Source organism: Lutjanus erythropterus, chromosome 4 (genome assembly GCF_056507025.1).
Source record: "Lutjanus erythropterus isolate fLutEry1 chromosome 4, fLutEry1.hap2, whole genome shotgun sequence".
Taxonomy (NCBI): domain Eukaryota; kingdom Metazoa; phylum Chordata; class Actinopteri; order Lutjaniformes; family Lutjanidae; genus Lutjanus; species Lutjanus erythropterus.
Window position 1 is genome coordinate 11864005 of NC_139320.1, and position 26875 is coordinate 11890879.

A 26875-nucleotide genomic window follows, 5' to 3' on the forward strand; every position below is an offset into this window, starting at 1 on the left:
GTCACCGGTGATGCCATCAGCCAGCTCGAGTCGAGCTGAGACGGGCCATTTCAAACTGCTGCAAAGTTTCTCTGCATCGTTCTAAAATTTTGTCTCGTATTGAATCTTTGGTCTGAACTGGGCTTCAGTTGCATAAGGTTTAAGTGACGGCTACAGCCATCCCTGCTGCAGAGCAAGATAAATCTCTTCCTCATCTGAAGCTCTAAGTGCACTACACCCTCCTGATGAGACTTTGCTGGCAGATGCAAAGAGGAAAATCTAAGTCTGTCAGGGCACACAGACCAAGGCCAACATCATTTTCGGTCTATATAGAAGTTACTGTAGCAGTTAACAGATCATTTTGTCACAGCAGAAATGTGCAAAGAAAAAAACTTATGTGGTCACATAGTTCACCATGATACTAAATCATGTGTGTAACTCACAGAGCACTGTGATATTGATACGGTTGGTCTCAGTCATCAAGGTTTGTCCAGGAACAACATAGTTGATCTCGCAGTAGAACACATCATCTTTGTTCGCCTTCTCCACCTTCATACTCAGTTCACTCGTAACTGAGAACAGATCACTGGATTCAGTCGTGATGCTGTGTGTTATTACCACTGGAAGACACAAACACACAAGATGCAAAGAAATAGAGAAAAAGACATTAAACCACATTAAACATGAACTAAAACAATGAAGAAGTTCATCACAGCTGTTAATTTGTCTCACCATCCTGAGAAGAGCGTAGAGGCATGTTGTTTTTATACCAAGTGATGCTTGGCCTGGGGTATCCATTTTTGACCTCGCATGTCCCAATCTGTAAGAGAGGAGAGGAGAGGAGAGGAGAGGAGAGGAGAGGAGAGGAGAGGAGAGGAGAGAAATAATTACAATGTAGCCTTGTAGTCATTCCATTACTTTTATACTCCAAAGCATCTTTACCTTGGATGGATCATCTTCGCTGATTGAGATCCCTGTTTGCACACCCTCAATTGTGGGAAGTTCCGGTGGTTCTGCAAAGGAATTGAGATCTGAATCAAGTACTAGTTCTGGTAGCTGATAATTTGCAGTTTAGAATGGTCTTAAACTGTTTCAACATCTTAGTAGTTTTGCTTGGGAGGAGATGAAGTGTAATTTGAAGCACTGAAAAGGTCTGAAATATTTTAAGCATTGAAAGAAGTTGAAGTATCAGCTGAGGCATAAGTGATGGAAGCAGTTGTTTATGCAAGTTGAACATGGATGTCCACTGAAAGTCAGAGATTCAAATCATCAGTTGGAGAGCCCTCAGTCAACTGAGATTCTTCCAGCCAAGCAGTCAGGTTTTTCCTTTGTCAGTCAGTGTGTAGGATAAAATACAGAGGGATCATAAATACATTTTGCCATTAGCAGACACACTCATTAAACATAGACAAATAGAAAAGTTTCAATTCTTGTTTTTAGCTGTGTCACTAAATACAGAGCCATGCAACAGCACAGCAGGTTGTAAACTTTACAAACTGAGTCTCAAAATCACGCACTGACGGAACGCGCAGGGCAGGTGACGGTTGCTTCTACTTGTTTTTGCCACAGACAAACTCAGATTGTTATTATAAATGTCTGACAATACTATGGAAGGGATCGCAACAGTAAGCCCTTTTTTTTAAGATGAAGATAAATTTTGTTCAACCAGGAACAGCTGTGTCATCGTTCTCACCAAACTAACCAGACTCCCTTTTCAAAACTATAATTTTAACATCATCATCGCCAGCTTGACATGATTGACTGATTCACAGAGTTTTCAGGGTTGCTCTGCATGAAGTGTTGAAATTCTGGGAGTAAAAAGAGCGTTCTTCCTCTAGCAAAAGCTGGCAAACAAATTTTTTTTTTTTATGATTAAGTATAAAGAGTGCAGACCAGTTTAAAGTCTAAATGAAGTTTCAGGCCATCTCAGATTGAATCTTACCAAACACTTTCAGCTTTGTCCGTCCCTCTCCAGCTCCCTCTGTTAGACTTTTGATGAGACAAATAAATTCCAGTTCGTCTTTCAGCTGCACATCGTCGATAGTCAACATCACCTGTCCAGTGGCTCCAGTAACGTTTACACTGATCCGGTCTGTGAACTGTGTGCCTCGGTCTACAATCCTGCTGGTTGAGTCCTCATAGTAGATTCTCTCCTTCTCACCTGACCGTGTCACCTAAAGGTTCATAAAGGTCAGACACATGAAACATCATAGACATAGCTTTCCTCTCTGTGTTTGTGTGCATCAGACCTGACTGATGATACTCACATAGAACCAGTGTATGAACAAGCCGCCCATGCCTTCAGGTGATGTGAACAAGCAGGTGATGTAAGCTGTATCTCCTCTGAGCACCTCCACTCTGTCCTCCATGGTCACATCCACATCAGCCCATGCTGGAGAAGAGAAACAGAATAGGTTTGTTCTTATTGAATATGCCATTTATCATTGTCGGTCTCCTATATTATTTTAAATAAATCTCAATTAATCTATTTCAAATTGCCATCACAGTTGTTCCTTTTTGCATTCAAAATTATGTCAAAGGGGGTTTTAAATTTTTCTATTATTAAATATTTTTCATCAAGGATCTTTGGTTACAGATCTTTAAGGATATAACAAAAGTACTCTGCTTTAGCCTTGAAGTCTCTGAGTGGACAAGCTGGTGTTGTTGTTTTATTGATAGCTGCGCTAACAAAAAGTTAGTCCAAAGTTAACGTCCAAACTCCAATGAAATTATGTAATTAAAAGAGACATGTCATGATGTACCAACATCACTGACCTTTTGTGGCCTGTTCACTGATATGGATATTTGACAGTCCCAAAAAAGCAACATATGAAAACAATATATTAGACAATATTAATTAGTTAACAATGACAAATAACAAAAAACAAATCATTTTGATAAGGATTTCTTAAAGTACTCTCTGGTGGACAAACTATGTAACTGTCTAAATAACCTCAAAGTTTTCTGTTCTGAAATTTCAGAAACTTTCAATATAATGACTTAGCATCTCAAAATAACAATAACAATGAGAAGTTTCTCATTGTAACAAACAGAAACTTCTCTTTCAATACTGGACCAATCTGTGTGAAAAAATATCAAACCAATGCCAGATCAAAACCAGCTTTTACCTGAGCTGTCTACCAAATGGATGGCGTAGCCTAAATATGGAAATTTGGTCACATGATAAGTGCTCCGGTGAAGAAGAGTCGCCTGATGACAACTGAACTGTCTCCATGACAACTAAGCAAACTCAAATTGCAGAGGACTGGAAAAACCTAGTGAGTATAACTTGTTTTTTTTTGTTTTGTTTTTTTGTGTGTTATGAAATAATACACAAAGTAAAAAAAAAGTTCAAATTTCCTGGTGTATGCTTATGGAATATGAGACTAAATGCTGCACTGTGCACTTTGTTGTGCATTGTGTGTTGTGTTTCTTGAGGTTAAAATGAATGAGCAAAAGGAAAAGATCAGTGTAGGACACAGATGAACCACATTTACATTCTTCTGAGCAGCACTTGACATAAATTCAGATATCTCCCACCACTGCTTCTTTCTTTATCATGAGAAAAGCTACATTCACCAACACAATGAACAGAGCGTCGGGAAAGGCTAAATCAAACCTGGCAGCCTCGTTACCTCCAGGCTACAGCTCTTGTTGGCATCTCATACATCTACTGAAACACTGGGATGTGAAGTGTAATTGGGGGTCCCTCCTATAGACTAGTAGGATGCACCACAGTGAGAGACCCTGGAAGGGGAAAACCACTCGTTCCTCAGAGACACATCATGAAGGAACAGTGGTGCTACTATGCTGCCTGTAAATTGAGCCTTTCTTCCTGTGAGAGGGTGACATGGTGGAATGCAGCACATTAATGTGGACATGGGTGGGCTTCTCATTCCTGTCATAGCATCTCTCTTTTCCCTTTGACCCACCATGACTTTCTTCTCTCTTCTTTGCCTCCATGCCTCCTTTGAGTTTATGTCAACAGGGTGTGGGTGCACAAGTGGTGTTTCTTCAGCATAATTCAGGTTCTTGTAAGGATGCTAATAATCAGTCATAGCTATTAACCTCAGATTTCTGTTATACCACCAACGCATCCATTTCAGGTTTAGTTCTATGGCACTTTACTGGCATTATGTTTTGATGTTTATACTCTATAGACCACAGGTTTGAGGGAAGGCCTTCAGTCTCAGAACTTAAAATAGCCTGGTATGGGCCAATATTAGCTTATTACAGATATATGATGGTGGTTAATGTTAACAAATCTGAAACATTGCAGTACAGAGATACCCTGACACTCCAGATTGTTTGCTACACAAAGAACGATCTAGGAAGTTGCCCTTAGAAACTGTTTGGAAAAAGGCAGGCACTTTGAAAAAAACACCTGGCAGGTGATTGAATGAACCATCTGTCTATCACATCTAACATGGGCTAACTTCAATTGGTCAGATCAAATCAAGATTCAGTTCATCACACTGACTTCATAATTCCTCAGGGAACTAGCAACTCTCACTATTTTAGACCAATAATTTCTACGACAGTATACAATACTTCATCCAGGTAAAATGATCAGATTCATAGTCTTGCAGTTAAGTGAATTACTGTAACGCCAGAGCTGCTTGCTGATGAGTTTATAACCCAGACACATCCCTGCGTCTCTCCTGGCATTTCATTTCATCATCGTCTGCATGGATAACAAACATTTACTGCTCCTTCCCCCTCAAATAAACCTCTGACTGTTACTTGACCTGCATCAACAATAAACATACCTTCCCTTTCTCTTCCTCACCTCTCCCCCCTCTGTCCAAACTCCCGCCTTGATACCCCCCCAAACTTCTCTCTCCCACCTGCCTCTCCCTCTGCTGTGTTGCTGTTTACCACTGCCTAATGGAGCTGGACAGATGCTTTCCTGTTAAAGAAATCCAATTAGACTCCAACATAGACATTTCCTGGCCATTAGCGATGGAAGGACAATGCTGACTCACTTGCAGCATCCCATCCCCCACCTGAGGACGTACACACAGTACGAAGTGGAATGAAAATTCAGGGTCTAGTTGGCATCAGACCAGATGTTTCAGAAACTCTTTCTTCATTCCGTCTGACAGCTGGAGTCTGTTTGGTCATGGGGATCTCAATTAAGTCTTGTTAGTAATTTGACCTGTTTTCATCTCCACAGAGCATCAATCAGAGAGGCGGGCACTCCAAGGCCTCAGATCGATCCTCTCTGATGATGAGAGAGCAGATATTGGAGTCCATGCAGATTGGATAATGATCATAAATCGGTATGACAGAATAAAGCTGAGCGTCCCCTCTGACAGCAGGGAAAGCTGGGCCTCTCCAGTTTTATGAGCTACCCTCAGCAAACAATATTCTTACCCCTGAGGAGTGTGTGTTAAGGTTGAGCAACTGGACGAATATACTGTCTATTGGCGATGGCCTGAATCCATGGCCTGTTGCTTTTTTTGGCCGATTTTTGGGGCGTTATTTGTCATTTTATTTTGCTAATGTAATGGTCTGCAGAGTGACAGCCGCTGTTCCACACCGCTCTCTCATCCAGCAGTGAAGTACACACCCACTCAGCCTGACCATGAGTATGCTGAGCTGGGTGAGAAGTGAGAGGAAAACAGCCTTCAGAGTTAAGACTTTTAGGACTCTTTTCATGTGGTGCAATAAGGATTTAATTCAACCAAACCAGATTTGGTTTTAAGCTCGTCTTAGATCGGTAAAAGAGAGAAACTTGGATTCAGAAGATAAATGGTTGTATTGCTCTGGATGAAAAGAAAAATAATTGTGACAGTATTTAATTTCTTGACACTGTGATTTTATTTGTTTATCAGACACAGTGACTGTACGTAATGTAGTAAATTCACTGCTTGCGCACATCTCCTTGCTGAGACTCAAGTGGACAGTAGGTGGTGGGAAGGGGGATGAAGATATCGCCAAATGGTGATTGATGGGTGGTTGTTTGGAAAATTGTTGCACATGGCCAAGTCCTGGTGTGTGTTTGACCCTCAGACAACAATTTCACATGCTGAGTGTGGGATTTCCACAAGAAAGGGGAATGTCCACTGTAGTAAATACCTGCTGCTGACCCCGACCAGAGGAATTCAGAACATATAGAAAGTGCAACAGACGTTATTCACAGCAACCGTTTTGACATCAAACGGTCAGGTGAGCTCAAATGAGTGAATGTTTGACTCAGTAGTTGCTTTAACAACTAATCATATCAGCCTTAATGAACAAATTACACAGAATATTTTCACTTGATGTGAAGGTGCAGTGGAGAAGATCAATATCAATATAAGCTGCATGTTAAATCTAGAGCCAGAGCCAAAAGGACATTAGCTTAGCATAAAGACTGGAGATATTCCGGGATAGTCCTTGTTGTTCTTACGCTTTGGTTTTGTCTGAATTTATCAAAAAAAGACAGATATTTATAGGTAAGCTTCAGAGGTGATGGTAGGTGAATTTTGCTGATTTCCGTGTTTCTAGTCTTTATGCTAAGTTAAGCTAGTTGCCTGCTAGCTGTAGTTTTATACTCTATTTATCTCACAAACATGAAAGAGGTATCGATCTTCTCATCTAACTCTCGACAAATTAGAATGTTTCAGTTGGTAAAAACACTGAAGTTGTGGAAGCAGATACAGATTATACCATCTTTGTGTTAGTCATACAATGTGAAAAATGTTTTCTTCAAAGCGACTTTAGAAATTAAATGAATTAAAATGAAGATGCAACTTAACAAGAATGCATTCAGTTAACCAAAGGATTCCCACACCACATAAAAAGGAAAACCCTCACAAGAACAGCACTGTTTCAGAGATACACACAAGACAAAATCAGAGAAACACTGCAGTTAAAATGGATATTTTGCCTTGATTTACAAAGCTAATAGAATCTGAGCCACACTCATATGCACACATAAACAGATCTCAATTAGCATTGATAACTGAACTTCAAAGAGCTCCAGCTGAGGCTGCAGGTGATCTCTCAACAAGAATAAATGTCTTGGTTCAGCTGTTCACCCCCAAAACACAACACATCCCACAGAGAATGTGGATTGTATTCAAAGGCACTGCAAAAATAAGGTGCTCTTACAGATAAGACAAAATAAGCCTCACAAAACACCTGTTACAAAGGAGAACAGAGCCAGAAAGGATAAGAATCTCCAAGGGGAAGTCATATCAAAGACATTGTTATGTCTACAATGAAGCAAAAGCCTTTTGTCAGGATACACAATCAGTTTCTGTCTGTGGAGAGAGCAATGATAACAAAACTTCCTGCCAGGCTCTGCTTCTGTGGCTGCTTATCCACACCTCTAAAATCTCTTCATTTAGACCTCTGATTGTGAGCACATGCTGAGAAAACTGTTGTCAGGTGATCAGCAGACAATCTTAAATCATTTATTTTATGCAGAAGCTTCAGACTTCCTGACAGGTATGAGTCGTGACATGTGGTTGTTCAAAGGGTGGAATCTGGTCTGACTTTCTATCCATGAAGGTTTAGTTGACAGACTGCAGTCGACCTGCTCTGTCTGCTCTGGATACTTGCCCAGACCACAGATGGTCATCAGTGAGGGAGAGAAGAGGACGTCCACCTTCAGCACATTAACCGGCACTCAAGCCAGATTACAGCCCTGGACTCTTTTGGACATTAGTCTAACTGGGTGGCAGAACAGTGACTCAGATGCAGAACGTGGTCACACAATGATTCCCTTTTGTCCACTCTTTTTTTTTTTTTTTACTTTTCTCTGTTTTTTTGTCTTTACATATTCTACATGCAGGTGTATTTATACTACAATTATCTGGAACCCCATAATTATGTGACTTCTGAAATGAATTGTATGCACCAGTTTTAATTTAGATCTGTCTTACTGAAGTTACTATGTGGAATTTTATGAAAATCTTTGAACCTCCTTTGGCTGTTTCTCATCCCAGACTGCTGCCGGTATTGACTGGAACGAGTGGCAAAATAAGCTAAAACGTATTATAAACAATAGTCTCTGACCACTGCACCTGCTTCAACATTTGCTTCTCAGGAACACTGTTGTTGTTTTAGCATCATATTGCTTGTGAGTGCTCAAAGTTCACTGTTGCACTGGCAAAACAATGACATGACGAGACTTAACATGATGACCACCACCATGCTGATGGATGAAGCAAGTTAAGTTTGTGTTGTAGTGAGGGCTGCTAGTTTGTTGACATTAGCAGACTCCATTTCTAAGCTAACATTACCTAGTGTTGCACACTGTTGGCGTTTTAAAGTACAACAAAAGAGAGGAAAACATATACTACCACATTTTTTTGTTGTTTTAAGGAAGTTATATTTAAGGCAAACAGTGATAATATTAAATAATTTTGATTTTGTGATTACTGTTTGTTTTGCCAGTTATCTTTTGACAAACCTTTGAAACAAAAGCACAGTGATTAAGTTCCAGAAAAAAAATGTGGTTTCAGTCAGTCAGATGTTAATAAAGAAAAACATAAAACAATTTTTATCATGTTTTATCTCTTAAGAGTGGAGTGGACCTGAATGTTTTGCTGGTGAATTCACTATCAACATAAATCAGTTAACAATATTTCCTCATTGTGTTACTAAATACTACTCTAAATAACATGATGTTTCTTTCTAAACTCATTTATTGTTCAACATTAGTTTGCAAACATATTTTTATGAGATACGGGGTTGCAACACAGACAGCAGCCTCAGGAGAGTGCAATGTTCAATTTAGCGCACAATATGAAACTGCTTGACACAGTTTTAACAAGATACTGACTGGATGATGCAAGAGGAAAGTTAATTATCCCTTTAGGAGCACGAACATACTCAGCAGCCTAAGAAACATTTTGCCTGCAAACTTGACATTTTGACCTGAGGCTGGGGCCATAGGAAAGGTCATGCAGGGCGTAGAATGATGACATATGGCGCAAATATACTGAATAAATATCATGACAACCTAAATTATAGAGGTTTTCTTGTGTAAAAGTGTAAATTGTGCACTGATGGTGGTGGTGTTATTTTTGTTGACAATTTTCATCAATGACATTTTTTCACTGACGCAAGCGGTTTAGTGGAGTAGTTTTCATGGATGCGGCCTGATGATGGGCTAAATCCATCGCCCGATTTTGAGGGTGACATTTGTCATCTTATTTTGCTAATGTAATGGTCTGCAGAGTGACATGCACTGCTCCGCAACATGCTCTCATCTAGCAGCACAGTACACATCCACTCAGCCAGACCATGAGTGCACAAAGCTGAGTGAGGAGTGAGAGGAAAATAGCCTGCAGAGCCAGACTCTGCACTCTCTCTCACATGGTGAGTTAAAGATTTAATTAGACCAAACCAGAGTTGGTGATTGTTGGAAGAGTGGAGAAACTAAAAACAGACAGTTTTGGTGAATTTTACATTATTTCTCTGTCTGAATTCATATCTCTGTTTAAAACCCAAATAGGTGTGAGAATATTTAATTTCTTGGCACTCTGAGGGTTTATTTTATTTATGGGAATATATGCAGCATATGTAACATAGTGAATTCGTCACTTGCACACGTCCCATCTAAGACTTGAGAGGATGGGAGGAGGTGGGGGGGGGGGGGTTTATATCGCCAGTTGCTGACAATAGGCTGACAATGGCTGTTTGGAAAATTTTAACATATTGCCCAACCCCAGTGAGAGGTTAATAGATGTAATAGAAGTACTAGAGAAATGTTTAAATAATGAAATATGATACACATCTTAATCGAAACATCGACAATAGATTTAGTGAAATATTATATTTAGTCAAATAAAACTGGGGTAAAAATATTTAGATCTAAAATATAGATAACTAAATGGCATTTTATTCTCTTTTAGTCTATGACTAAATCTAAATCAAAATTTACTGTCTAAATTAATGCTGCACTAAAGGAAAGATCAGAAGGCCAACAACATTATCATGAATATCCTTAACAAATTTCAGGTCAGACTGGCTACTACCTGTCAAGATATTTTTTATATGGATGAACAGACTGACATTGATTTCCTTAAGCCGTGCTGCCTGTGGAGAAAAAAGAAAGCACTTACTCAAATCTGGAAAAGAAAAAAGAATCAGATCAAAGCAGCAGCAGCAGAAACTGACAGGATGATTGCTGAGGTCAAGGGAAAGCAGACACACACACAAACACACACACACAACCTGAGATCTTTCAACCTGTCTATCTGGAAGCTGTGAGGTGGGACGAACCCATCAGATGTGCAACAGGATATGGTTCACACACATACACACACTACTGACCTGAACTTGAGACCGTCTCGGCACTAAACACGTTATTACATGGTTTGCAAATATCTGAAAGCACCACCAGCACATGATACACATCCTACTCTGCTATATTTCATTCACTAGTTTCCAACCACATATTTCAGCGATTCAACAACTGCCTCTCTGATCTCTTGAAAAGGAACTATGTAGTCCAGAATCCATTAATCTACAAGAGAGAGCATGCAGTTTTGTTTGCATTACAGAGTCCTTATATAACCTGTTTCCTCTATCACGAAGTTAGACTTTAGGGTACTGTATTAATATTTACATACCGAGGATTCCCCCCGCTCAGACTCTATTTCATGTTTAATTTACACCTGATAAATCCTCCAATGAAAACTCAGAGGCTCCACTGAACTAAGACAGGAAAGGGCGAGTATGAATACTATATTAAAAGAGAGGACACTCAAGCCTGTTCATTCACGGCCTTTCCTCAAAGAAGATGACTCTAACCCATTTACAGTTCAAACCATGTGACAAATTGCTATTAATGGAAAGAAAATGTTTTTTGTTTCACCAGACCAAGAATAAGCAACCAACTGCCACATTGTGGTATAAGGGAGATATTCACAGTCCCCTGCAATGGCAACATCCCTCCAGAATAAACTCATAATTGTTTTTTCTCCATTGTTTTCTATCTTGTTGCCTAAATAATGCTATGTTTTAGTGTTTTGACTCAACTTTATTTTGCTTCACGTATCACTATATACTTGAAATGTTAAAGTTGATGTGATTATTACATAAAGCTAGACAAATCAACTAGAAAAGTGCACTCAGTAGAGTGCAGCACGTGAAGCACCTACTGCAATCCAACCACAGTTGCCAAATGCAACCAGCAAATAAAGTGAATAAGATGTTTTTGTATAGTATAATCACACTTTTCTTTAAGATGCATAGAATAGTGTAATGGTTTCGTAATCAGGTATCCTGGGTTCACCTAACTGTATAAACATAAAAAGGAAACAAAAAGGGCAATAAGTTCAAATATTTCAACTTAAACACTTTAGAACATTTTTAAAAATTTACTTCAAACATTTTGTTATTTATTAAGAACACATCGTGTTAGTTTTTTCAGATTTCTAACAAACCAAATTGCATAAAAATTAGTTCAGAATTACAATTGTTACTGTCGATTTTGTAGTGAAGTCTGTATCTCTCTTTCGTTTACTAGCAGACCTCAAATGCTTCATGGTTATGATGCAGATGCAGATACAGCAAAGCCAACAAAACAGGGATATATTCATCTCGTATCATCCCTAACTTTAATGGAACATATCAGGGATGAAATTATTGTCCAGGTGTTCCAATTTAACATCAAACAAAACTTTTCTATGGATGTCAGTTTTTGAGTCACAGCAAAGGCCAACATATGGCCTGCAAAAGACTTGTAGGTAATCAGTCCGATGGGTCCGGTAGTGTGCGAGATTAGCTGTGGACAGTTGCTCCAGCCCCCTTGGTCACACAAAGACAACATATTGCCTGGCAGAGATAATAAAAATGTGTCTGCTTGTAGGAAAATGTGCAGGAAAACTCCTCTGCATAATATCAAGGTGATATCAATGATATGACAGCAAAATTTATAAGTCCTATATTTATTGAAAACAAAATTCTGTTTATAAAAATAGGAGGATATATCGAGACAGAGACCTTGTGTGTTTATGTATTCAGTCATGACACTAGTTTTAACTGCTTGCCATCACCCACTAGCTTATCCTATCAGGTGATAGTACTTCTGTGTGAACATAAAGGCAGCAAAAAACAACACGTGGGAGCATAAAACTAACAAGGGCTGTTTTACATTTAATTATAATTACATGTTAAATTTACGGCCTATTGACTGGTTTGTACTGAAACGCAGCACACATACCACAGTGTACATGTTACTTGGAAGCAAATATTTCCCCTCAAACATGGCAGTGAAATGAAGTGACAGCTCGGGGATGTTTCCAGTGCTGTCACATCTAAGAATAACAATGGCCCGTCAAGCTTGTTTGCTTACATGATACAGCAGAATTACAGTGCACTGACCCGACTGGCACCAGAAATAGCAACAGCCCTACTTCAGGACCGGGTGAGACAGAGAGAGGGAGCATGGGAAAACAGTGCCTCAGTCAGGCCGCCCTTTGTACGGATGTAAATAGGTCTGAGACGAGTGAATAGTGTAGAGTTAACATGAGAAAACAGACAAAAGACAAGCGAGAGAGAGGACAGAAAATGAAAAGATAGAGGTAAGGCAGGAGGAGAAATCAAGGTGGCAGACTGAGACGTGTGATGAAGTGGGTGTTTGGTTCTATGCGAGCTGCTGTGGCCTCTGACATTTATCACACTAATCCCTCAATGGCACACTTGCAGTATCTTGAAGAGAGAAGGAAACGTTATCAATCTGAAGATAACAACTTTCAGTCAGTGTGGTGAGAAGAGGAATACAGAGAGGTTCAAAATGCCAACACAGTATAGTACTCTCTGACCTTCCACTTTCATTTCTCCTGCCTTGCTGCAGGATATTAAGTTTATTCACACAAAGCCATCTTTTACTTTAACGGTGGATTCACTTCTCACAGCAGCTCGGTGGTTCATACTAAAGACATGTATAGGAAAGCTGGTGATAAGAGGCATTTTAGACTGGCACCGTCGTGGCGGTTATGATCTTGCAAATTTTGAATTATGTTTTAGATAGTCCTTATCCAGTTAGTTAGTGTTTTATGAACCGAAACCAACAAACCATTATTACACTTTTTTACACAATAAACTGACAGTAATGTTCTCATAATACCAGAGTTTTTAACTTTGAGACAATAAAACGAAAGAAAAAGTCACTGAACACTTGTTTTACTATGCTGCAAGCCAAATTTCAGGCAAGACAATAAAAGATGGAAATGAACTGAGGTCTTGAACAAGCACAGATCGTCTTTTCTCACAGCTTTGGTCACTTTGGACACTATCAAATGTATAATTAACAAAGACTGTATTGTTTTAAAGATGTGATGTTAGTAGGCCTGAATAATATGCACAAAGAAAAATCATACTGCAATAATTTTGACACGACATACTGGTTGTAATATGAGTCATGATTTTAGTAAGAAAGATATTCACTGAAATAAATGGGATTTTTGCTTGGGTCTGTACCAAACATGCATGTCCCTTTATATCCGGAGAAAATGATTTAAAATAATAGAGCATCTTCTGTATTCTGCAAGGTAGAATCCGTCTTTTGCAGAAGGAGTCTGGTGGCTTTGTCAAGGGCCATATTTGGCTTACACTATGACGGTTTCCTGTCAGAAAAGGCTGTGTGACATCAAGGTAAAGCAGTGCAAATATTCTAAATATAGTGAACACTTATACTGACATAGATTCTTTTGGGTGGACCTTTTTCAGGTGGCTAAAACGTGTTTTGTCTCTGACTGTCCACAGCACTACATTGCTTAGCTTCCTACACTAGTACTCCTGTAGTTTCACCAAATTGAGGGCATATTAATCATCATCTACTATAAGTAGGCCCAGTACACTCACTATAGATAAGAACCTCATACAACCTCACTTCAAAATACCAAACTATCCCTTCAAGTATGAAAAAAAAGTCAAGATTTTCTGCTTCACACCTAGTTAAGGGGGAAATTCAGTTCAATTCAGAAAGGTTCAGTTTAACAATAGTGCATGTAAGTGACTTCACTTAATAAAAATCTGGTCTTGGAGAGCAACACAGTAAATCCTCCTGGAGCTCTTGAAAGACTGAGAATCTTGGTGGACATACTGGAGGGATGGACACATGCAGCCAAACTCTTTCCCCCTTCAATGATCCATCACCAGAACAGTAGCCCCACTTAGCTTTGGGTCAACTCGGCTTTGCTTAATAGTGCAAAGGAATGCTGTGAGAAACTCTTGAAAACATATACACAGAAGGCCTTGTCACACGTTCATCAATCACATCAGTGATGTGACGCACGACAGGGCATTTTTTACACACATCACACAGGCTTCCTGGCTTTAAACAGGCATTTAGAACGAAAAGGACACTCAGTGACTCATGAATTCCCCACACATCTCCTGGCACACAGCAGACACATTTCTCCATAAACTCAACATGCAGCACAGTTTATAATTCCATGAATAAGCCACTCAAAAAAGGAATGACGAATAAATATGCATGACTTGTATACCAATTATTTTTACAATACTGAAATTTTGTTAAGCCAAAGGTCCAGCTAACCATCATGTAAGCTGTAATTTGGCACAGAATTCAAAGCTCCTTTGATTCACAGTAAACGATGAGCTCATTGGGGATCTTTCCATAAAACCCCCTTGACACCAGGCTCTTTGACCAGAGTGTGCTTTACTCTCCTTATAAATTTATAAAATATGTGTCTTTTTACCCTGTGTGTTTGCATGAGTTCAGTTAGCAAGGTTTTCATTTATTAATGAGACCTCTAGTGACCTTTAAGGTATAATACTCATTTTGTTGCTGCAACCTTTGCTTGAAGAGCTTTATTCCAGCTATGTTGGCTGAACACAGTAATTCTCCTGAAGCAAAGATGACCGACCAAACAGAAATAGCAGCTAGAAACTGGACTCCAAAGGAAGTACAGGGATTTCAGGTGTGAATGGATCAAGATAAGAAAAGTGCAGATTGGAAAAAAAGATGTCAAAAGATGTAAAATATTAACGTTCGATGTCCATGGTAAAAAAAACAAAAAAAAAAACAATCTGAGCGGTTTGTAAAGGGAATACTCAAACATTTCTTTTTACAAATTGACAAAATCTTAAGAAAAGAGAAGCAAGTGGTTTGCTGCAATGTATAGAAACAGCTGGAATCCAGACACTGAAACGCTGTGGATCTGCAGTTGCCAGTTAAATACCATATTGATTAAAGCCACTAATCAATTACATTTTAAGCATCTTTCATTTATATGCCCTGTAACTGAGACGTTTATTATACAATGACTCAAAACTGACAGTTTAATTGATAATAGAAATAATCTAACAGAGTTCTCGCCTGTATGGAGCCTGTCTGGGGTTCAGGTGATGTTTTAATTGCTGTGTGCAGAGACAATAAGATGGACAGTGACAGCTGCAGCTACCAAACTGGACATTCCCACGATGCCTGAAGCAAACAAGGTCAACTTGTCACACTGACCTGCCAGACACTTTCCTTAACACACACACACACACACACACATCCCCAGGGTGCTGGAGCCGAATGCCGGCAGTATCCACTCAACATGCTATTAGAATCAACGATTTCCAAAAGGCAGAGGAGACGATGGATACAAAGAATGTAAATACAGTGAGAGGATCAGAGTGGACCACACAACAGGGGAGAAAGGGAGGAATTCACATCGCTCTCTGATTTCTCCTGGTGATCTGACGCTGTACTCCGTTTCAACAGACCACCTGTTGTAGAGATCAGCCCAGGCTAGACCTGGCTCCGTTCTCAGCACGCCAGACTCCGGTCCATCTTTCTGGGGGCTCTGCTGACTCACAACTGTTAAAACAGTACAGTAATAAAGTTTTGGATGTGTCTTTTATAAGGTCACTTCTAACAGGGCTGGGGAGCTGGTGGTGGCTTACTTAAGGAGAAATACACTTGCGCAACAGCTATGATCAGGATGCCACTGATCAATGCATTTGATGCCCAGAGGGTTCAGCAAAGCAGTTCAGTGACCACCGCAAGAAAAGTTGATGTTTGTGTGTGTGTTTAAAGGGTCAGTTCACCAAAATATGAGACATCCCCCGCTGAGATTTCATAGTCAACCCAATACAAGAGGTGAATGCAATTTTATTTGTGTTCTCTCACAGAACTACTAAAGCTCATCAACAGAACACTGTCAACAGATTACAGATGGACAATATCTCCATTAGAACATAATTCCAATGAAAACTAACCTTAACTTCCACTGTAGTTGGATGGCAATCAATTTTGAGGAGATTAATCTCTGAAAATTTGGGAAATGAAGCCAAAGAATTAAGTGAATCAACAACGTCAGGTTAAGAGAATAGCTCAGCATCTGGGAAAATGCACTTATTACTTTTCTTGCTCAGAATTAGAGGAGAAGATTGATGCCACTGTCATGCGTATATGATGAACATGAAACTAAAGCTAACAGCCAGTTAGCTCAGCTTGGTATAAAGCCTAGAAATAGCTAGCCTGGCTCTGTCTGAAGGAAACAAAATCAGCACCTCTGAGAGCTAAATAATTAACACATCACATTTGTTTAATTGGTATACCAAAGTGTTAAAAAACTAATTGGATTTATGTGTCAGACTTTTTCTTGACTGGGCACAATGATTCCAGGAGTCTAATCATCACTTGAACACTGTAATGTGAAAAGCATTTTTTCTGGATGCCAAATTAGAGCTACAATCTCATATTTTATGCTAGTGGATTTTCTATCATACCCCCTTTCAAACCACAATGAAAACGTACTTTGTCTTTACTCAGTCATTTTCCCACAGGCACCAAATCGGTATGTGTGTGCAACTCTAAACAGTGATGAGAAGGAGGCAAAATAGCTCACTCCTAAGCTTCCATGTCAATTGTTGTTTAATTGTGTTTAACGTTCTTGCCAATCCACTTGTTCAACTGGAAGGGCCGGGGGGAAAAAGCAATTCTTAGATGCATCACAAATCTTTCTTGAAAGATTATAAAGATGATGTTGAAGGGAAAAGGGACCTGGACAAGAGCCACACTGTATGCAAGATGTGTCTAACTAAATTTATTATGGATAATTACAAATATTCACTGTTTTAAAGTTAGCAAGTAGTCACACATTAAGAAAAAAATAATCATATATAAAAGTATAAAATTTTGATGCAACTAATTGCATCCATAATTGTAGAATTGCACCATAGCCCTCTGAACTGAGAACAAATCAAACATGAGGTGCCAAGAGATTCCCACTCCCACCATTTAGGTGAGTGAGTTGCTCAATTTACTAGCCGAATGTGGCATTTACTTGCCCGGAGCAATCCTTTTGTTAAGCCCTGAACTGTACACTTATATTGAAGACTCTTGGGCTGCTGGAGTGCTGGACTAGCATCAAAATCATTTCTGAGCAGTCTCAGAGCACAGCTGTGAAGATCCGACCGCAGGCCTTCAGCTGCAAGGAGCAGCACAGGTTCACTGACCTGAGGCTAATCCCTCTTTAGTAAGCAGCTCTTTGGTCTTCCCTCAGCAGTTACACTCCAAAGAGAGTTCACTCTGTTCCCTCAACTTTGATAACTACTTGGCAACAACACAAGACCGTCTCCCCTTTACTTTTACTCACACTCAGCTATTTTGATACACACACACACACACACACACACACACACACACACAGACACACACACACATACACACACAATATGACTTCTGACTTCATGTGGGATACGGTCATCTTCCCATGTCCAAATCCTCAACTCCCATAATATTAAAAAAATGTGAAATTACTCTCACAATCTCACAGATCTATGCCCACTTGCATTTCCATGTTCATCTGTGTTTGTGTGTGTGTGTGTGTGTGTGTGTGTGTGTGTGTGTGAGCATCTCAGTGGGCCATTTCCTCATGCCTGCTCCCATGGTGGTACAAACGCCCCCTCCATCCTCTTTCCCACGTCCCTGACGACAAACTGGTCTCCATATAAGAAATAACACAAGCTGCATGGAAGTATGGGAAAGGCCAACAGGGACAGTATTTTTGTACGATGCTGATCATGACGATACAGAAACAGCGCAAGAGAGAGAGAGACAGAGAGAGAGAGAGGTCCCATGACATGGCTTCACAAGTATGAGATGTGCGTTGCTTGCTGCTGGCATATTATGGCTAAAGATAGACTGCAGATACACACACACACACACACAAACACACTGAAAGCTTTTTACCCATTGACTCACAGGATAAGGTACTCAGCAGCAGCTCTCCCCTTTTTTGGTGGATGCTGAATGAATCGCAAAATCATTTACTGCCCTTTCTTCACAAAACATCCATTAGCTTACTTTGTGTACATGTAGAGGTGTGGGATTGTGTGTGATGACAGTACTCGGCTTGTGTTGCTCAAAGTGCCAAACAAATACATTTGAAAAACTCAACAGCAATGTCCCTTTACAGAAATTATGAGACAGTAGCAGGATAATCCACAGACCTTGTTGACCGAGTAATTTCATGTGAGAACTATTTTCTTTTGACTGAACTTCCCCCAACAACTGTATCACACCACAGAGGGAAGAATGCATCTATGGTCAAGAGGCTTGTGCTCACGACGGTGATACGGTGCAGTGATACGGTTGATGGGTGTAGTGTTTTTGACTGCTTTGAACATCAAACTGAGTGCCATCTAGTTCCATTATATTTGAGAGAAGGCAGACATCTCTATGGCCAGTATCTCCAAAACTTGGCAACAAAACAATCTAGATGGATATGAAATCCCCCCCCCCCCCTTTTTTTTTTCCTTCTTTCTTCTTTTTTGTTTTGTTTTTGTTTTTAGGGTATGAGTTGTTACATATATTGTCTAAGTTTATATATGTATGAATATGTATGTATATGGGTTATGTTACCCATGCACCATCAAGATTTGGGAGGGTGGAGGGGTGTAACCCCTCGGGCAATAAGAGGTTTAGATGTAACTAGAGCCCCTCTGAGGTAGTTCATGAGTTGATTTATGGAAAGTTCTTTTCAAATTTATTTATTTATTATTTTTTTATTGCATCTATTAAAATGCTCCATGTATATGTCCTCATAGAGGCTGTTGATTTTCTGTTACACTCTAACCTCTAGCATTGAAAAATGAAATAAAAACTTGGTCAAAAAAAAAAGATGGATAAATAGCACAACAGGTTAAAGGAAAAAAAATGATTTTGGGGTGAAGTGTCCCTATAAGTCATAGGGAAGAATCTGAACCAAAATTTTAGCTTAAACTAAAATCATCCTTACTTAAGTGTTACCAAGACAAATGGTCTCATTGCTAAAGAGCAACACGTGCCGGCTGCAATGTTTAGTTTCAGGTTACATACCATGTGTCTTGACACCACCAGTGTGTGAGCTTACATGATAAACAAGAGTATGAGTATATTTACACAACTCATACGCTGTTGCTGCGGCCTCAAATAATTTCACCTTTCAGTAAGCCATAAATAACTGTTTGACTGGGATTGATGACACACAATCCAAACAATAAACAGCGATAGATCCAATGGTATTTACTTTATATAAATCATTTCACTTTCATACGTCTAAATTAGGTTTGGGTGATGTCTACCATATAGGCATATGACGATGTCCACAGTGTAACACCGCAACTGACAATGATATCTTTGCTGGTCTAAAAGTGTCTTTGTTTCTGCGCCGCATGTCTGTAACTTAGTTGTCTTAACTTAGGTGTGTTTAAAAAGAAAATAATAAACATGTGATGGAGACGTAGTGCAATAAACAGCTGCAGCAGCATCTTTTAAATTTCTCTCCTATGTTAAAAACATAACTTTAGTAATAACTGTATGACAGCTCTTAAGAGACACACTACCTGAAATACAAATCACAATGTTACAATGGTAGAACTCAGTGGCTAATGACTGGCAGCCATTGCTACGGACTCGTGGCCCTCCCTTTTTCACAAGTTTAAACCATAACCATTGGGGCTGGGAGATGAGGACAAAATCAATGACTATTGGTGCTTTCCCAAAATATTAACAAAATGAGTTTTTTGATAAATAATCATCAGTAATGTGTATATAATGGGTAAAGGCAAATAAGCTCGAACAATGTGGTAAGTTAAGACAATTACATCACTTTAAAACCAGGAACAGACAAGACTTAAACCATATCATGAAATAACATTATCCAAAATCAGTATATCTACTCTCATATCTGATTGATATTATAGTGATATGTTGTGCTGCCCTGATAACCATAGCTGATGGTTCATTATAGCTCCAACATCAGTATTGCCTTTAAGTGTTTCTCATATGCAACTTGGCAATCTGGCATTTTAAAATAAAAGCCCTCATAAATGCATTCCTATGTATGTATGTAATAAGTTGGAAGATTCAAAGATCCCATGAAATGCACTTTAACATCATGGAAAATTATTACTTCCTGGGGAAACATTTTTAGTTTTAACCTACTGCAGCATTCATGCCAAATGAGACAAAGGGTAACGATGGGAAAGATTCCCATATCACCAACTTGCATTCACATCGGACGACATCTTGTATTAATAGAGTGGATCAAGTGAGGGTTAAAAATAATTTGCATCAAAAATATATCCCATAATCCTTAAATTTGTGTTTTATCACCTTGAACAATGGACTAATAGTCTGATTTTCAAATACAACAACGTATATCCAACATAAAGCTGAACAAAGTGCTGTAACTAAAAAGTCCAACCATTAAAATCGCCAAAAAATCTTTCTACAATCACTCATTTCTGCACACTGCTCAAACTGCTTTTCTATAACCATTAGTTTAGACTGAAAACTTTGTGTGTCAAAAGAAAACATATTACAAGAGAGTACTGATAGCATTTCATGATACTTATAACACCTTCATGAATAGGCACTTTAATTTCATAGAAAACTCTAACTTTCTCTATATTTACTGTGTAGGTCACTAATAAATGCAAAACCCTCCAAAATCATCAAACATTTTTTGGATATCTAAGCTCACTGATTTATACTTGAATGAATGAATAAATAAATGATCCCTCACTGTGTTATGTCTAGCCACAACATCCTGTTTTAATGGGTAATACATCACATACATAATGGAGGTTAAGATACCATTTTAGACTGCTTCAGATACTGGATACATAGGTTCAAATTCCCTGTACAGTAGAAAAAACCTTAAAAGAAAAATGATAATTTAATTTGTGCAAACTGTCCCAAGAAATGTGTTCTTAATCACACTAACGTCATCTCAAGTCCTTGCAAAATAGTATCAGTGTTGATGTGAACTCATCTCTTGCTCACATGCTTTATTTGCCCAAAGCTTTGTTCATTTATCACAGGACAAATAAAAAGATCGATCTAAATATCTCACATGTTTTGATCTGAGGTCTCGGGTGCAGCACGATGAAGCGACAGAGCCATGAAAACAATGATCCCTTTTGACTGCATCAGCTGTTTCTACTTGGAGAAGGCTGATTAAAGTGAAATGAATGAAACTGAATCAAATCATATCAGACCACTTTATACTGACTGTCTGGTGTGACCTAGATAGAAAAAATATTTCAGTAGTCACGTCTCATCAAAAGAATTCAAGCACAAAAATGATTAACTGGAAAAATAAAGCTGATGCATAACTAAAGCTTTAACATAAACTCTGATATTGCAGGAAAGCCAATAAATTTAGCACTTCTCTCAATTTCCAGAGAGAAGTGCAAACCATAAGACTTAACTACTAACAGCGATCTACTGTAACTAAACACTGTGAAGTCATAGCAAACACATCAGTCTGCTGTGAGGAGTCGGACGCACAGCGTCATGGCTGAGGGCTGACAGGTTGCATTAGGTTAAAAGGATCCTAATGTGCATTAGATCAGCACAGAACATTATTTCAGGAAAACAACATCCATTATTAAGCAGGGTGTTGAACTATCAGAGAACAGACAGAGATCCTGACAGGCCTCTAGTCTCCACTTGTGCCAGTGCAGCTCCCAGAGGACAACTTCAGATCCAAGGATCAGCCAGGATCTGAACAGCTCAAGCTTTGTACTTCTAGAGCTCAAATCTCTGGTGGTTCTCTTTCTAGTCTCTAGCACCCTTTCTCTCTGCAGTGGCATTGAGAGCAGAAAACACAAGCAAATGAACAAAAATCTTCACCAATTCCACAACGCATGAATGAAGAAATAAAATGCAGGCTCATCTTCTCAATCGGGCTCTCACTTTAAGTGACGTGGTCTTGCATTAACACACGGTTTTCTACTAAAATTAGAGCTGTCACAAGACATTTTTGTATTTGTGTTTTGGTGCTCCTCTCACTGGTTTGAAGTGGGTGAGACATCAGTTGGACAGAGTTGAGTCATGGATCTCTGAGCACTACTCAGAGTTTATCAACATGATTCAAAATCTGATGGCAGTTGTGTGGTTGTTTGCTTATGCTGCCAGCAGTTAGGTGAATTTTTGACAGTTCAAATCCGAATAAATAACTGAGAATGTTGAGGATGTTAGCCTGGATCATGCTAAGTAAGCTAACTCCGTGATTTAGCACTAAGTAAGTAGGCTAACTCTATGACTTAACGCTAAGTAAGTAGACTAACTCCATGATTTAGCGCTAAGTATGGTAACTTCATGAATGAATGCTAAGTTAGTAAGCTAACTCCATGACTTTGCATTAAATAAGTAGACAAACTCTTTTATTTAGAATGATACATACATGATAGATACATACTATGGTAGCCTGTATCATGCTAAGTAAGTGGACTAACTCCACCGGCCACAAACAATGATAACAATTCATGCATCTGCCCTTGTTCATCAGTCTTTAGTGTCCCCTTGTTTCGAAACTTCATTTTGTTCTATGCACCATTTCTATATTTGGTCATGTTTCCTTGGCTCCGCTGTCTGAATTTGTAGTGTATTTTATTATGCTGGGTATGTGTTGTCAAATCATCTGCGTTTTAGGCCTTTCTTTTTTATTTTTTTCCTGCACGTGTGTGGTCAATACAGCTGTGTATTCTTGTTTAGCCTTTGTTCTGAAGTTGTCCAGTGTAGATGTCAATCACTCCAAACTCCACATTCAAGGCCAGACTCATGTCTTAGACCAGTCAAACCACCACAGATTAAATCACCCTGTTTTTTTCTTTGGTGGCTTCCCACAAAAGAAGGTACAGGAGGACAGATGATGGGTTTATTAGTAACTGTCACTTGACAGTAGCCAAGAAGCTAGCCGTTACAGTAATTAGCCACGGTTCCTGGTAAACGAGCAGCACTGGAGTCTCTATCACACTAAAAAGTGGAAGAGACCAGAGGGCAGAAGGAGAGGCCCCTCAACTGAGCAGTAAGTGTTTTTCTCACATTGGCAATACTTAGCAGCAGGACAGAGAGGGCTCTGTGTGTTTGACCTCCGAGCAGAGACGAGAGGTGAAGAACACATAAGTCACAGCGTCAGAATGAAGAACAGACAACTTCTTCACCAGAAATCAAAGTGCAGGAGAGAAGAGGATTGTATATTCCTCTGTTGCCACTGCTGCTAATCAATAATCTTTATTCACACTGATGAAATAACGGCACTTTTATGTAACGTAAGTGCAAATATCTGTGTTTTGACCACCAGAAAAAAAAAATAGGAAAACATCCCTGAGAGCTGATATAGTTTAAAGTGCCCCTCACTGCTCTGGCTTCAAGTCAACCTTCAGTTTCACATCACAAATCTAAAGCATGTGTCTGTTTTTTCTCCTCAGTGCCATAAACTGTTCTCATGAATGCACTCGCCTGTATATCATACTGTACAAAATCGATCACACAGTGAGGTCTCACGAGTCCACATGCACTGCAACAGCTTTGCAGGTGTGCCTCACACCAAAATCTGGAAAACAAATCTCCAACATCTGTAGGTTTGGAAAATGCAAGCCCATCTTTGTTGCCCCATCTTGTTACTATCTTATCAGTATCAGATTTCCATTTCCCCAGGTGCTGGCTTTGCTTTATTATCTTGTCTTCTGCAGCATTAATGTCTTGTTGACACTTTCCAGGATCACAGGTTGCTGGCTGGACATCCTGCAACGCTGTGAATGCACATGTTAAAAGCTTCTCTCCTTTTATATCATGTTGGAGATAAATATCTGATAATGGATAAAAAGACACCTCTTAGTCATTTAAGCCTCAGAACCTGTCACATAAATTCCCTCAACCTCAATCTTTCATGTTTCTCTTGCCATAACTAATGTCTAACTACATTTGTACCTTTTTCTATCAAATATAAAAGGACAAAAATACAGCAATGTTAAAAAACATAAGACCTTCATTATTCAACAATTGGTATAAGAACTACTGGAGATAATGTTCTTTTATTAAAAAGACAATAACGAGCAAAGATGCCTTGACTAAACAACACTATCAGAATTATCAGAGCCAAATTTAACATCACCATACTTTAGGGTTGGGCGATTGGGTGAATATATTGTCTATCGATGATGGACTAAATTCATCGCCGACTGCTTTTTCTGGTCGATTTTTAGGGCAATATTTGACATTTTATTTTGTTACTGTAATAGTCTGCAGAGTGACAGCCTCTGCTTTGCACCACACTCTCATCCAGAGGCCTGCAGAGTCAGACTCTTTACACTCTTTTTGCATGGCGAATTAAGGATTTATTTTGACCAAACCAGAGTTGGTGACTGTTGGAAGAGTGGACAGATTAATAAAGATGGTTTTCGTGAACTTTACATGTTTTCTGTCGAATTTGAATTAAGTGCGTTTTCCAAGGAGTTTAAGAGCCAATTAAGTTTTAAAATTGAAAATAAGAGTGAGAACGTGTAATTTCTAAACACTTTGTGAGTTTATTTATCTATTGGACGTGGTGAATGCATGCAGCATGTGTGAGACATACTGAATTATTACACCAACTAGAAGTGTGTGGTGGTTGTATATGCAGAGACCCTGCCCCTGCTTGTATTTTCTTATTTTCTCATTATTTTGCTGTGCTCTGGACGCTTTACCAACTCAAAACAGTGGTATTTGGTGTCTTGTTATCTTTCTGGTGTGTTTACCAACATGCTTGGACAAATTAGTCTAGATGCACCATGTACCAATCAGGCAGGATGTTTACAGATACCACCAATTACATCTTTCACTAATGAACACTTTCTCACATGAGTTACAAACATGCTTGGTAGCTTTTCCAGACAGTAGGGAAGTGCTCTACTGAAAATATGTCTCAGTCAACCCTGAAATATAAACTTGACCATGAAAAATTTAGTTCAGTTTAACCCTGCCTGCACTGGCAAGTACTTGTTTATTATTTTATTGCCATCTCCAATGCATTTTATTTGCCACGAGTTTGTTGTGGTGGTGAAAGAATATAATATTCAGAGGAACCACACTGAGAAACAGCAAATTTTCTGGATAAACTTAACCAAAGGATGACAGGAGAGGCTGGCAATCCCTGTTGTGGTCATGCACAGACCAAGAGTGAGCTACAGCAGCTTCCCTTCGTGTATCTTGGATCTTGGCAAAGAAGAAAAGGCCATTCACAGAGTATGAAACCCTGAAAGTATGCATGCTGGCCATCATTGATGAGGTGACATGAAACTAGAAAAAAGTTTCACATAAGCTGCCGAAAATGTCTGGCCCATCTACATTTCCTGAATTTGTAATTGAACAGCCCTGCCTTAAAGGACCAGTCTCTAAATCTTACACACAGGACCTTTAAACAGTCTGAGGCAAGTAACGTCAGCTCATCATCCCCATTTATGAAAACAGATCTGGAGATTCAACCAAGATTTCTGTATTTAAAGCATTAAAGCAGCTGTTTTCAGGATGATGCATTCACAACTTTAAACTATTTTCATCTCAGGTTTCAGATTATTCACAGTCGACTAGTAATTTAATACAGAAATAATAGTCAAATTCTCCAGTGGTCAGTGGTGGAATGTAAATAAATGTAACTAGAAAAACAAACTTATTATGATAACTGTATTTTGTCAATGGTGCAGACACTAACAAGAACAGAGTTTACCACTCAGTTGTTGTCATGTGAGAGTTTTTGTGGTTTACATGATCATAAATTACTTGATTTTCCTACACATTAAGCAAAGTGGGAGTTTTGCAATGTCAGTGAAGTTAATAAAATTTTGCCCGGACGCATTTTATAACACACATATGGCACATATTTCACAACACTTTTCCCGTCTGACAGCGTGAATGGTGTCGATTTCAACATTTTGGTAAAACTCCACACCCCTGAAACGCCTAAGAATGATCACTATTTCTCAAAGCTCAACCACCATGTAGAAACCATCATTTTGACATCGGAGTCAGTGGGACTGACATGAAGGAACAGCTGCCTCAACTTGAGGCCACTAAACAACCTTTGAACCAGAGGGAGGAGAAAAAAGGTGACTGGAGCATTTCCAAGACAAAAATGCCAGATTGTCCCTCAGACTGGTGCAGAAATGTTCACACAACCAAAAACATTTACTGAAATAAATGTTGTCTTTTGATATTGAGGAGTTTTAACTGTGCATTCAGTAGATTCATGCACCGTAACAATTCACTTGTGTAAAACTGTGATTTGATATGCAGACAGAGGTAATGACATTTATATGGTTTGTACTCTTGATTGCTGTGGTAAACAAACAACCACCATCATTTTCTATCATGGCAACTTTTATCACCCATTAAGACCCACATATGAGCTGTTAGTTTGGCTTTTGGTTGCCTATTTAACTGTGTATCTCTTTGACAGCTCAATATCCATCTCATGATATACTACACAACCATAATGGACAATTCTGCTCCTAAGGATGGGAACTGATGAGATCTGATTCCAATACCATTATTGATTCTGACTATCGGTCCAATTCTTATCGATTCCTGATCAATTTTTATTCAGCTGGCTGTCATCATCACCAATGGATGAAATGAGAAAATATTTGCGCAGGATTCATTTTCATTTAAATTTTCTTAGTC

At 39.1% G+C, this 26875-nt stretch overlaps 1 protein-coding gene across 1 annotated transcript in view; it reads right to left on the reverse strand.

Annotated features, from left to right (window-relative positions):
• mcamb (melanoma cell adhesion molecule b) overlaps positions 1-26875 on the reverse strand; it is a 51669-nt gene that overhangs the window by 13642 nt on the left and 11152 nt on the right. Inside the window, exons 2-6 of the mRNA XM_084716971.1 lie at positions 2247-2371; positions 1922-2153; positions 922-992; positions 712-799; positions 423-599 (exon numbers count right to left, since the gene is read on the reverse strand). Of these exons, the coding sequence (XP_084573097.1) occupies positions 423-599; positions 712-799; positions 922-992; positions 1922-2153; positions 2247-2371 (693 nt within the window). The remainder of the gene's footprint in view (positions 1-422; positions 600-711; positions 800-921; positions 993-1921; positions 2154-2246; positions 2372-26875) is intronic.